The 14,525-nt window shown below is 43.6% G+C and overlaps 1 protein-coding gene across 4 annotated transcripts in view; it reads left to right on the top strand.

Annotated features, from left to right (window-relative positions):
- Positions 1-14,525, top strand: part of SSBP2 (single stranded DNA binding protein 2) — a 315,521-nt gene that overhangs the window by 248,050 nt on the left and 52,946 nt on the right. For all 4 annotated transcript variants that reach the window (XM_075932203.1, XM_006124333.4, XM_075932205.1 and 1 more), the window contains 3 exons: positions 647-706; positions 9,345-9,411; positions 9,607-9,677. In XM_075932203.1, coding sequence (XP_075788318.1) covers positions 647-706; positions 9,345-9,411; positions 9,607-9,677 — 198 coding nt within the window. The remainder of the gene's footprint in view (positions 1-646; positions 707-9,344; positions 9,412-9,606; positions 9,678-14,525) is intronic.

Below are 14,525 nucleotides of genomic sequence, written 5' to 3' on the forward strand. Positions count from 1 at the left end.
TGAAGACCACTGGACATTTAGCTAGCACCAAGGGATGATGAACCAAGTTTTGTTGGATAGGATACGTAGATTAGTGTGTGATTACGTGAGATATGTGGGTAGAATTCAATATTTAGATAATGTAGTTCAGATGAGTCTGCAGACCTTCATATGTGAATGAAATCTGATATCCAAAACCCGTTGTCACTATTATAAACCCTGTATTTTGAAAAATGAAAATGTAAAAGGATAAAGTTCTTGACATTTTGTATTATTTTGCTATTATATATCTCTTAACTGTTCCAAGAGTATTTTCTTTTGTATTCCAGGCTTATTAACTTCCCTTTTATTCAGTCAAAAACTTTCATTTGATTATGTAATCTTAATAGTTTATCATTTTACATATGCTATGCACAGAGTTGTTCGTATTCTGCTTACACATTAATTGTATTAAAATGTTTAAGAAATTCAACTTGGTACTAATCTTCAGAAGTTTTTAAATATATATAGTTCTGCTAAGTGCTGCAGAATAATGTACTAAATACCCTTTTAAAGTGTGTAAGATGAGCTCCTGAGATGTGAGGATCACAAGAACGATACATGTAATTACTACATAAATATTTCTGAACTAAATTGAATTTTGGTGATGTTCCTTTTTTTCCCACAGCCTTTTATGTCCCCTCGATACCCGGGAGGTCCAAGGCCACCTTTAAGAATACCCAATCAGGTAAGAATCTCATATCAAAGACGCATTTATGATCTGTGGCTTTCAAAATTTTTTCATGTGTGGACCTCTAAAAATGTTAAATGGAAAATGTTAAATGTTAAAACCTATAGAAGTCCGCAGACCGCAGTTTGAAAACCACTGTCTTAGGAAGTATGGTGTAGTAATTAATTCAGGGGACTCCTGAGTTCCATTTCTGATTTTTCTATCAACTATTAATTTCTGTAATTTCTGTTTACCACATAGGAGAAATGGGTAGCTTAATTAAAATGTACTAACTGCTTTCTGATCTCTACATAGAAGGGACAATGTCAGGGTGAGCAAATACTAATCTACTGGCCAGATCAAGTTCACCAGAGTTAGTCCGTGGTGGGCTGCCACTGCCATATTTACTTGCTCCTCTGCAGGTATGGGCAGTTGCAGCTCCTGTTGGCTGTGGATCGCCATTTGTGGGCAATGGGAACTGTGGGAAGCACTGTCCCAGTTTGTGCTCTTCCTTTGAGCACATGCATTATAGTACGGTACTGTATTACATGATCCCACAGGAAAATGTGACAAACTGCTCAGCAATAATACATTTTGACACAGTGGAAGAAAATTACACTTCTTTATGTAACCATACATAATATAAATATTGCATGTGTCAAAACTCCAGCCTTGGTGTCTTACACTAAGAACTTATTCTTGCTTCCCTACGTGCCACCTGTCGTCTCTGGCACAGGTGACCAGATCTGACTTCACTGGAATTTTTCACTTCTGCAGTTTTTGCTCTTTGTTCCTACATATCACCCTGAGCCTGCAACTGTTGGGCTACGTCTACATTGGCCCCTTTTCCGAAAGGGGCATGTTAATTTCAGAGATCATAATAGGGAAATCCGCGGGGGATTTAAATATCCCCCGCGGCATTTAAATAAAAATGTCCGCCGCTTTTTTCCGGCTTTTAGAAAAGCCAGAAAAGAGCGTCTACACTGGCCCCGATCCTCCGGAAAAAGCACCCTTTTCCGGAGGATCTTATTCCTACTTTGAAGGGCGCTTTTTCCGGAGGATCGGGGCCAGTGTAGACGCTCTTTTCCGGCTTTTCTAAAAGCCGGAAAAAAGCGGCGGACATTTTTATTTAAATGCCGCGGAGGATATTTAAATCCCCCGTGGATTTCCCTATTACGATCTCTGAAATTAACATGCCCCTTTTGGAAAAGGGGCCAATGTAGACGAGCCCTTCATGTAAATGATAAAGCTCCCATTGACTAAAATGGTATAGGATGAAACTTTCTATACTTCATGCATCATATAATGAAATACACTATTGTAATGCAGAATCAAAAGGGAACCATGTGAACATTATCTCTGAATTGCCTGACTCCGCTGCAATTAAAACTTCGACCTTAGAGTGTGTGCACACACACATACATAACATTTTAAAAATCACCACAATCTTATAATATTTCTTTGCAGACAAGATAAACTGATCAGTCCCTTTATTAAGCAGTACCAGTATTACCTGATCAGATGCATTTAATAACACCAGATTTACTTATTCCAGATAAACATTTTGTTTTGAATAAATTAATTTTCTTTTTTGAGTGCTTGCTCATGTCAATTCAACATAGGTGTGTGCACCTGCCACATTCAGCGATGCCAGAAGTTTTTCCCTAAGCAGTACCTGTAGGAGCCAGGGTCCCCAATGCCCCTTGGAGTGGTGTACACATGCCGCACTATATAGGGCGCCCTCAACCCCTCCTTCCTCAGTTCTTTCTTACTGGCTGACCTAGAACAACATTTCCTCAACTCCCGTCCCCTTTCACCCCTTCTCTACCTACGGTACATCGATGACATCTTTATGATCTGGACGCATGGCCAAGAAACACTGGAGATATTCCACAGAGATTTCAACAACCTACACCCCACCATCAACCTCAGCCTGGACCATTCTACACGAGAGATCCACTTCCTGGACACCACAGTACAAATCAACAATGGAAAATTAGACACCACTCTCTACAGAAAACCCACCGACTCATACAGTTACCTACATGCTTCCAGCTCCCATCCAGAACACACCAGAAGCTGACAGAGACCAGAAGCTTCAGGATCTCTACCAAGCATTTATAAACCTCAACTACCCACCCGGAGAAATAAAAAAGCAAATTGAAAGAGCCAGACGAATACCTAGAAACCATCTACTACAAGACAGACCCAAGAAAACCAACAATAGAACACCACTTGTCATCACCTACAACCCCCAACTTAAACCTGTCCAACACATTATCAATAAATTACAGCCTATACTGGAACAGGATACCATACTCAAAGAGGCTCTGGGAGACAGACCCATAGTCTCCTATAGACAACCACCTAACCTCAAGATGATTCTTACCAACAACCACAGGACATACCACACTAATACCAACCCTGGTACCTTCCCTTGCAACAAACCCCGTTGCCAGCTTTGTCCACATATTCATTCTGCTGATACCATTATTGGACCTAACCAAGTGAGTTATAAGATCAAGAACACATATTCCTGCGCATCCAGAAATATAATTTATGCTATCATGTGCCGAAAGTGTCCGTCTGCTTTGTACATTGGACAAACATCTCAGACACTTCGCCAAAGGATTAATGCCCACAAAACAGATATCAGACAAGATCACAAAGAAAAAACAATTTCTTGCCATTTTAACCAGAAAGGACACTCTCTCAATGACTTAACCACCTGTATTCTGCTACAAAGACCTTTTACATCTGCACTTGAAAGGGAATCCTCTGAACTGTCATTCATGTTAAAATTCGACACTCTCCGAGAAGGAATGAACAAACACTCGAACTATCTTACCCATTACCAAGATAGCTTCCCCAATTATCACCTCTAATACCATTAGCTCACAGACATCCCACTCTCCCCACCTCTAATATCATCAATTCACTGACACTTACCTTCCTTCCTTCCCCCCCCCCCCCACATCCCCCTCCTGTTCTGAAATATGATTTGTCCTTTTCATATGTGTTCATTTTTTTTAATTGTATCCTTTGGTATATATGGTTGTGACTATTTTCTTCCACTATTTGTTCTGAGGAAGTGGGTCTGGCCCACGAAAGCTCATTATCTAATAAACCATCTTGTTAGTCTTTAAAGTGCTACATTGTTCTGCATTTTGCTTCTTACTGCCAGTGACAGTGCTTGGAACAGCATGCTCCAGTCTTGGCTCTAGCAAGCACTCCCTTTGCATTGTAACACTTTTTAACAAACTGCAAAGTATCTGTGAACTGTTTAATCTTCAACCCATTGAAGAGACTCTGCCTGGGGAACAGGACATGCCCTGCTCCCCTGGCTGCAAAGCCTGTGCAGCATGTTGCAGCCCATGCTTGTCTATGAGCCGCATGCTGAGTGCTTGCCTTGCCTGGGGGAAGAACATGCCTTGGAGAAGTGTCACATTTGCAGGTCCTTCCATCCCTGAACTATGAAAGAGCGGAGCATCCGTCTTAGAGTGCTCTTAATTGAGTCCACGCTGACCTGACAAGATCAAGAGATTGGACTCGGCACTGAATGCCAGTGCCTCGGTGTGCAGTGCACCGCAGGCATCAACGGTATGGTGCTGCTCATCACCCATGGCCCCGGCAAGGAAGCCGGGCAGAGACAAATCCCCTCTTAAAGATAAGGAAAAGAAAAGTGACCAGCCAGTGGACGGCACTGGAAAAGCCCAGACAGCACTGAGCTTGGCGTCCAGGTCACCCTCATTGGTGTTGGAGCTCCATCTCCCCTCCACACCAGAGGCTTTCCTGGCCACGCAAGATATAAGTGCCATGCTGGTACTGCCCTCGATGCCAAAGGGGCACTAGCACAAAGGTAAACCACAGTTCAGCTCCCAGTCTCCTGGCACGATCTGATCACGCTCCAAAGTCCCCATAGGTCTGCACGTGAGAGACTGGGGTGTGATGCATGATTTTCCATGTCGCAGGAGCCATTGTGCAGATCTATGCAGGCATACACTCCCCCAGCACCATGCTGTCATCAAGACCCTGCTCCACAGCATTGGCACCATTCACTGCGCCATACATACTCGCCAGCACTGAGTCTTTCCAGCTTCAGAGTCATTTCCTGCTTCTCCCAGTCTCCATCCTGGCATGGTGGACCTTCTCTCTGGAATTGCTCTCTGCACTCAAGGAGTGATTCTTCAGGCCATTACAGCTTCCACAGACACTCTGGATGCTCATGGTCTCTGAGGTGTCCAACAGTACTGGAGTCCTGGCATCAAAAGAGCCACTGTTCCCACTCCTCATCTTGGGCATCAACAAGTGTCCATTCTTGCATTGTGGCCTCGGAGGTGGCCTCTATCCCGCCTCTGTAGCAGTTTGTTCAGTCACAACCAGCCCAGGGCATGCTGTGGCCACTGTCTCAGTGGCAGGTGCAATGGTGTCCATGGACTCCCTGGTGCTTCCCAGTACAGCCCCAGCTTACCCGCTCAGTCGCTGGAGCATCCTAGGACCCATCAATACTGCCAGGGCCTTGTGGCCCCCAATGGGACATGGGGACACTAGCCTCCCCTCAACAGGTGGTGGGAGCGAGTGACCAGCCCCCACGTCATGCGTAAGCCCAAGCAGCCCTGGCCTCCTCTTTGTTGCCAGATGAGGCGATTGTGGCTTCTTCCCCGTCAGTACACCAGGAGGACTTGAGAGCCCACCAAGACCTCCTCAGGAGGGTGGCCAATGGCTTGGACCTCTACATCAAAGAAATGAAAGAGACCTTGGATTCGTTGTTTGGGGTCCTGAGTCAAGCATTGCCCCTGTGGCAGTCGCCAAAATCACCAATATGCTTTGGCAGACCCCCTCCTCCATTCTGACTATAGCCAAGAGAGCTGAGTGGAATTACTTTGTCCCAGTGGGGGACTGTCATAACTATGGGGGCTGACCAGCAGGCTGGTGGCTAAGGGGTTAATTATGTCTCCTGTCCCTAGCCAAGTATCTGGTCAGCCAATAGTAATGCAGGTAGGGATTTCAAACTGGGACAAAGGAATTTTATTTTTTTCCTCCTTTGTCTGAGTCAGATCAGTTTCTTCCAAGTAACAGGGAGATGGGAGGCCTGTCTATCTCCAAGGATGGACTCAAGGTGTAAGTAGGGAGAAGTTTAGCTAGTTCATCGGGTTTTATTGTTTTCTGGTTTGGGACTCTGGAATTGTGGTCTGTGCTATTAAAAATGTTTTTTCTTTCTTTAAAAGGGTGTTTTTCTCTCCTTTGTAATGAAGCTTTCTGACGCAGGGAATTTTCGCTGAGTATATCAATTGGTGGATCTTACCATGTAGCCACCTCAAATATGCTTGCAACAGTTGTTATGGTTTGATAATAAAAGTTTGTTTGTTTTTTTCTTATTAACCGGTATTGGTTCATTTTTGTGTCCTGGGAGATATGTCTGTATAACTAGGAGTTAGCTACTGCAGACTACAGCTTGTTTTCTCTTTTCTTTTTCAAGCTCTTTGGGGAAAAAGAGTTTGAGGTTACCCCTGAGGTTTTAGAAAGGAGGTTTCCCAAGTGATCTCTTCCCTGGTTTTCTTAGAATTATTTCGATAGTGGCAGGTATTAGGATTTTGGGGGTATTAGGATTTCTGTAGAGATAAGGTTTTGGGATGATTTTGCGGGCCCCCACTTCTGCATTTGTTGTGCCAGAGTGGGGAACAGCCTTGACAGAGACCATGACTATCTTTATACCCAGCTGCCACCCAATTCCCTCATGGTGGAATCAGTGTACCACAGGGAGCTCCAGAGCCAGCCAGCACCCACTCTCAAGAATAGACTCCAAATGACCGGACTTGTTTTCCAGAAAGATTTATTCTTCAGACAGCTTTCAGTTAAGGGTGGTGAACCACCAGGCCTTGTTTGCCAGGTATGAAGTAAATACCTGGCGATTGCTGGCCAGCTTTGAGACCTCCTTGCCTAAAACCTCCAGCAAGGAGTATAAGGCCCTCGTCGAGAAGGGTCCTCTGTGGTATTGGCGGTCTTGCAGGCAGCATCTGATGCAGCAGATTCAGTAGCTTGCTCTATTGCTTCTGCCATCTCCATGAGGCAAGAGACCTGGCTTCTCCTGTAAGGCCTGTTTCCGAAGGCACAGAACTCCATTCAAGACCTGCCTTTTGATATGGGGGCCTTGGCTGCAGAACAGACAGACACAAAGTTGCACAACCTCAAGGATTCCCATATAACCTTGAAAACCCTAGGCCTCTACGTCCCAGGGTCCAAGAGGAAAAGCTGGTCCCAAAACAGACCCCTGCAGAACCCCACTTGTTATACCTTTCCAGTAGGATTGTGAATCGTTAATAACTACTCTCTGAGAATGGTTATCCAGCCAGTTATGCACCCACCTTATAGTAGCCCCATCTAAGTTATATTTGCCTAGTTTATTCATAAGAATATCATGCAAGACCTTATCAAATGCCTTAATAGGGGATGCCCTATATAGTGCAGCACATCACTTCAGAGGTTATGGAGACCCCGGCTCCATGGGTACTGCTTAGGGAAAAACTTCCAGTACCACTGCATGTGGCAGGCACACACGCCTATGTTGAATGGACATGAGCAACACATCTCAAAGAACACCAGTTACAGAACAGGTAACTGTCTTTTATAGGTTTTAAAACATAATTCCATACTCAAAGATCTATTCTTGATCAAGTTTTTTATAAGATGACTATACTGTAGATATTAGTGCAAAAGGCTAGAAAAATTGATTTTAAATCTAACTAGCTTATAACAAATTCCAAGGATATATAATAACTTGGGGTATGTCTACACTGTGTTATTTTGAAATAGTTTATTTTGAAATAACATGTCTACACACAAAATGCATTTCAAAATAGCATTTTGCTATTTCAAAATAGCACGTCCACACTGAGTGGACTCTGAATCGCATTTAAGGCTGGCCAGAACCAGTTCCAGCAGGGCACCTGGTCAGGACTTACTGTGTGGGGCTGCTGCCTGAGGCTATCTGAGGTCTATGCTTAAAGGGACCCCATCCCCTGGACAGCCAGTTCTCAGGTTTCCCTGCTTGCTTGTCTGCCTTGATAAGGGACAGCAAAGTATTTGTCTCTGCGTTTTCTGGTTGCCCTCACTCGGGACACCACAGCACTCTGCAGCAGGGAGCCAGAGCTGCCCCTGGGCACTCTGGTGCTTCTCTTTGGACACGTTGCTGTGACCCTGGCTGCAGTTTCTGCAGGCTGCCATCCGGGAGGTCCATCGGGGGGCTATCAGTTTCCAGGAGGCCCTGCGGGGGAGCTTCCACCCTGAGGAGCACTAAGAGCCTCCCTGGTCTGCCCCACTGGGGGCTTGTGCCTCATTCCTCCCTCACGTCCTTCCACTTACCCCTCCCTAACTCCCCTTCTTTATGTCAAATAAAATACACGTATTTTCACGGACACAAACTCTCTTTATTTAACAAAACTGGAGGGGAGGGAATGAAACTCTGGTGAGACTGGAGAAAGGAGGCGGGAGAGGGGAGAAGAGAGGTTGGGAGAGGGGAGGAGGAAACCTGGAAGGAGGGAGCTGAAAGGGGGAAGCAAGGGGAAGAAGGGAGAGGGGAAACAATATGCTACATTTGGGCCAAGTGGAACATAACAGCACATTCTCCAAGTGCTTGCTCATGTCCATTCCATGTAAGATGAATGTGCTCACCACATGCACCTATGGTGAAAGATTTTTCCTCAGTGCTATCTATAGGGGATCGGCTCTGGCATCCTTTGGAGTAGCATGCATATGTGCTGGTATAAGGGATGCTGCCAGCTCCATCCCTCCCTCATTTCCTTCTTACTCCAGTGTCTGTGTTGAAATGCTCCCCTTGCTCCAGCAAGCCATTTCTATTCAGTGGTTCTTTGAACTTTGGTGTGAATACAATGAACAATCCTGTAGCACCTTAGAAACTAACAAATATATTATGTCATGAGATTTTGTGGGTAAAACCCACTTCATCAGAGGAGTTGGAGTGGAAATTACAGCATCCAAACTGTATATAACAGCAAAAAGCAGTTACCTGACAACTGTAGGATCAGTGTAAATGATGGTAATTGAGTCAGGCTGGATGTGTTCCATTCATAGCTTTTGATTAGTAAATGCAAATATCAAAAGCAGGGGAAATTGCCTTTGTAGTGGGTTAACTAGTTAATATCTTTATTCAAGCCCCAAATGATAGTGTTGTGTAAATTATTGTTAGTTAGTAGATCGTTAACAGTTCTGTTCTTGCAAATAGTCTCCTGAGGGACTTAGCCCAGGGATGGGGCATGCTGTGAAAACACTAGAGAGGATGTCAAAATTTAAACAAATTGTCCCCGGAACCAAGAAAAGACATTGCCCCATGCTCCATAGTCAGATGGGAAACACAATACAAGAAAACTAAGGACAAACAAAAAAACAATTAGGTACAAATAAATACTGAAAAATATTCACATTTAGCTGCTTAAGTCAATGGAACTCTACATGGGCACAGAGATCTGTCTGTGCAGATCCCATGGTAATATCTTGCCCTATATCTCGCCCTATATCTTTTGCTTTATGTATGTCTCAAAAAAACAGTCTTAAAATTAAAAACAAAATTATCGGAATTATTTGTTTAAAATTTCTATTTCTAACATATCTCCTCTGAATATGTTTTGTATATCTCTAGGCACTTGGAGGTGTCCCGGGAAGTCAGCCATTATTGCCCAGTGGGATGGACCCAACACGACAACAAGGTAAAGTGCCTGTTTACTAAATGTGATATGTATGATCAGAATATCAGCTTTATTGTGTGTATGGACCCAAACTTGAAACCAGTACCTTTTGATTTGAAGTCTGTGTAAATTCTTTTCAAATAATGAAGAAATAATTTGTCAGTAATTTAGATGTTTTTATGTGCCACAGTTGTTAAAGTCGTGTAATTTTTTTAGGGCATCCAAACATGGGTGGGCCAATGCAGAGAATGACTCCTCCAAGAGGAATGGTTCCTATAGGACCACAGGTACTTTGAATAAATGTGTGTCTAAGGCTTTGTCTACCCTTAAAAGTATAAAGCGCAAGCACAGCAGATCTTTTAACATGGCAGTGTGGCCACAGCAAAAGCTCTCTCCCAGGCTACGTCTAGACTGCAAGTCTCTTTCGAAAGAGGCTAGGCATCTAGACTACAACCAGTACTTTAGAAAAAGCAAGACGCTTTTTCGAAAGAGATCACCCAGGCAGTCTGGATGCTCTTTTTCGAAAAAGCAGAGTTTGCATTACATAGCACCTTTTTTCGAAAGAGCACTTTCGAAAAAAGACATTATTCCTCATAAAATGAGGTTTTCCGCAGTCGAAAAAACTGCCGCGTTCTTTCGATTTACTTTCGAAAGAACACAGCAGCAGTCTAGACGCAGGGGGAGTTTTTTCGAAAAAAGACCACTTTTTTTGAAAAAACCCTGTAGTCTAGACACACCCCCAATATCCACTCGGGGACTAGATAGCTGGTTTACTAACCGAGGCCTGGTTTACATTAGTGTTTTACATCACTGTAATTTGCTGCGCTTAGGAAATGGGGAGTGTTTTCTCACACCCTTGAGCCCAAAAGTTGCAGAACAGTAACGTGGCAGTATAGGCTTAGCTTATATTTAGAGTACACATACATCTGGTATTTTAGAGTCCTTTTTGTCACAGCTGTACTAGAATTAAAGTGTAAATGTGTCAGCACTTTTCCTTGTAATCCCATTTTAAGGAATGTTTTTCTCTATCATACAATATTACTCTATGTCGAAACTTAATAAAGATGCAAATGATAAAGAATTTTTTTATTTTTTTATTTAGTATTAAATTTTAATATTAAGATTGATTTAATTTGTTTTGAATTATACAGCTGTAATTCAAATAAAAAAGGCTTACATATTTGTCCATATAACTCTAAAATGTTCAGAAATCTTAAATTCATTCAATAATTAATGTATACTATCATCTAGGTTAGAAATTCCATAGGAGCCCAAGCAATTGGACTCCTTACTATGTATATTATTTTGAAGTGAAAATTAGCCCCACAGTACAGCTAAAATGTCATGGTATGTGTAGCGAAAACAAAATTAATGAATTTTTCTAAAGATCTTTCTCCAGCCACTAACCTGATCAGAAATTCCCCACTCTGGGCTTTTTGACATATGCTTTGAAATATGCATCATTACTTACACTGTATGTGGATGGTGCCTGCATATCACCTATAAATACCAGTTGTTAGCCTTGTCTTTCTAGATGTGCTTTTCAAGACAAACAGTAAACTTGAACATCTGGGTTCAGCCTTCCTCCTACTCCTGACCTGCTTATAATTATTTAGATATAGACTCCTTCTCCAAGGGTGTGAAAGCTTTTTAGTAGGAGTTTATAAATTTTCCACATGCAAGAATGAACTCAAGTGGAAATTAAATCTCTCTGAAATACCTCCATAAAGGTTAGCTCAGTGCATTGTCCATTGCTTGTTATCACTTTTTGTCTGTAACTCAGGTGTCCAACTTTGTTGTTTTGTTTGGTTATAATAGCTATTTTGGCCTTACATCTTATTTTACAGAATATTTCTGTTATGCTCATCCCTCTACACTATGATTCCCTCATTCAGTTAGTCTCCCTAGTGGCTTCTCTGTTCAATGAGATCTCAAGTTTATTTTTTAATAACTGGATAGCTCTTTCTTTTTAACCCCTGACTGTCTTTTTGGTAGCAGCCACTTCTGCATATGTAGCCAACAAAAATGTGTTTAAACATATGTTGGTTTTACTGCAGCACTTAGGTATTTCTACAACTTTTTTGGGGGGTTTTTTGTTTGTTTGTTTTTTTGGTAGTGGAAGCTTAAGCTCTGTGGTCATGAATTTGAGGTTACCATTAAGCTAGCATTACAAGCTACACACAGCAGGCCAGTCTGATTCTCTAAAAGTTTTATTCTCTTTAAAAATGGAAAGGACTATGTAATTTTTCTCAAACCTGAGTTTTCCAAAGTAGTCTTTTCTACAGATCTATGCTCATTTGTCATCTTTCTCATTTGTGTGGGGATTTTCTGAGCAAGCAGGTTTAATAACTTTAATGATGAACTTACTTACAGGACCTTTCATTCCCACTTTAAGGTCATTTTGCATTGCCAGATAGTGTAAAGTGCTTTAGACCTAATTTACACTAGGGCTGTATCTAGACTGCATCCCTTTTCTGTAAAAGGGATGCAAATTAGACATATCACAATTGCAAATGAAGCGGGGATTTAAATGTTAAATTTTAAAATGAGGGATAAGGGATCTTTCGGAAAAGGCTTTATTTTCCAAAAGGTCCGCATCTAGACTGGCGCTTTTTTCCGACAAAGCTCCGAGCCGGAAAAAAGCGGCAGCCATTTTTATGATAATGAAGCGGGGGGATTTAAATTCCCGCTTCATTTGCAATTGCGATATATCTAATTTGCGATATATCTAGGGCTTTTACTGGTATAACTATGTTGCCAAAAATTATACTCCTAATCAAAATACCTATGGGTACGTCTACACTACAGCGCTAATTCGAACTAACTTAGTTCAAATTAGTTAATTCGAACTAAGCTAATTCGAACTAACGTGTCTAGAACTAAAAACTAGTTCGAATTAGCGTTTTGCTAATTCGAACTAGCATGTCCACATTAAGTGGACACTGAACCGGGCTTAAGGATGGCCGGAAGCAGTGCCGGCAGGGCATCAGAGGAGGACTTAGAGCGTGGAGATGCTGTCTCAGGCTAGCTGAGGGCTGTGCTTAAAGGGACCCGACCCCCACCCCGGACAGACAGTTCTCAAGGGTGCCCTGCTTGCAAACCAGTCCTGGCTTGGAGTGCCCGGAGTGCCCACACTGGGCACATCACAGCACTCGGCCATCAGACTGGCTGCACTTGCCGCAGGCTGCCATCTGGGGAGAGAGGGCAATTGGGGGGCTGCAGGAGAGCTTCCACCCCCAGAAGCCCGCAGAGCCAGCCCAGTCCTCCCCATCGGGGGCTCGTACCCCATTCCTCCCTCACCTCCTTCCACTTACCCTTCCCTAGCCCCCCTTCTTATTGATGTACAAAATAAAGGACAATTGTGTTCAAAAATAGAATCTGTCTTTATTGAACAAAACTGGGGGAGACTGGGAAAAGGAGGTGGGAGAGGGGATGAGAGAGGCTGGGAGAGGGGAGGGCAACTACAATGATCAGGGGTTGGGAACAGGTCCCATATGAAGAGAGGCTAAAGAGACTGGGACTTTTCAGCTTAGAAAAGAGGAGACGGAGGGGGGACAGGATAGAGGTCTCTAAAAGCAGGAGTTGGGTGGAGAGGGTGCATTCAGAAAAGTTCTTCATGAGTTCCCATAAAGAAGGACTAGAGGACACCAAAGGAAAGGAATGGGTAGCAGGCTTCAAACTAATAACAGAAAGTTGTTCTTCACAAAGCAAAGAGTCAACCTGTGGAACTCCTTGCTGCAGGAGGCTGTGAAGGCTACAACTAGAACAGAGTTTAAAGGGAAGTGAGATCAAGTCATGGAGGTTGCGTCCATGGAGTGCTATTAGCCAGGGGGTAGGAGTGGTGTCCCTGCCCAAGGCTTGTGGAAGGCTGGAGAGGGATGGCACGAGACAAATGGCTTGGTCACTGTCTTTGGTCCATCCCTTCTCGGGTCCCTAGGGTTGGCCACTGTCGGCAGACAGGCTACTGGGCTAGATGGACCTTTGGTCTGACCCAGGACGGCCATTGTAAGCTCAGGGTCGGGGGTCTCACTGGACCCCCTTGATTTTCATGCACACCTGCTCCTGGGTGGCCAGGCTGGCAGCTCTCCTGCCCTAGATGGCCACTTTCCTGTGCCTAGTGCGGAGATCATGGACGAGGTCCACGATGTCCGCACTAGCCCAGGCGGGTGCCCACCTCTTGCGGTCCCGGACAAGCTCCCGGGAGCCGCCAGCCTGGTCCCGGGAAGAGGGGGAGGGCTGGGGGGCATCGGGTGGGTGGCTCTAGCCGTGCCAGATGCAGGGTCTGCTGGCTGGGTGCTGGCAGGCTTGCACCTGGCACGGGCACCGTAGCCAGCCCGTGCCCCTTTAAGGTGTCCGGGGTCGGGAGGAGGGCAATAGAGTTTCCCTAGTGTTGGCCAGAGTGGCCACCAGGGAAAGCTGGGGAGGGCTAGCCTCCCACTAGTTCGAATTAAGGGGCTATACACCCTTTAATTCAAACTAGCTAGTTCGAACTAGGCTTAATCCTCGTAAAATGAGGTTTTCCTAGTTCGAACTAAGCACTCCGCTAGTTCAAATTAAGTTCGAACTAGCGGAGCGCTAGTGTAGCGCCTATGAAAGTTAGTTCGAACTAACGTCCGTTAGTTCAAACTAACTCTGTAGTGTAGACATACCCTTAGCCAGTAGAACTTTTTACTGTCCTTTTGTAAGTGAGTTTCATGCACACAAAATATAAGTTATCGAAATTCCTTATTGTCATGATGATAGATCATATTTGAACTAGATAGCAAGTTTGGATTGTATATTAGTTTTGATTTGCTGTCCAGTTTGTTTGGTGTTAAGACCTATATTGTTGTGCTTAGGACAGGGAGACTATAAAAGTATATAACTTCTTTATATTTTAAGTGAATTCTCCCTCATCTAACAGTTGGCCATATATACAATAGTTACTTTTTGATAATGACTGACAAAAAGAAAAAAACAAAATACAGTGAAAGGAAAAAGGAAAATAAAATAAGGAAAAGTAACTACAGAAACAACTTACTTGAACTCTGCCTCTAATTGTTAGTCAGAGTCCTTCATCCTCTACTGTTCTACAGATTCCTCTGTTCATCCACTTCTCCTTCTCTTGTATTTCCTTTCTTATCAGAGACTATCCC

Source organism: Pelodiscus sinensis, chromosome 6 (assembly GCF_049634645.1).
Source record: "Pelodiscus sinensis isolate JC-2024 chromosome 6, ASM4963464v1, whole genome shotgun sequence".
Classification (NCBI taxonomy): Eukaryota; Metazoa; Chordata; order Testudines; family Trionychidae; genus Pelodiscus; species Pelodiscus sinensis.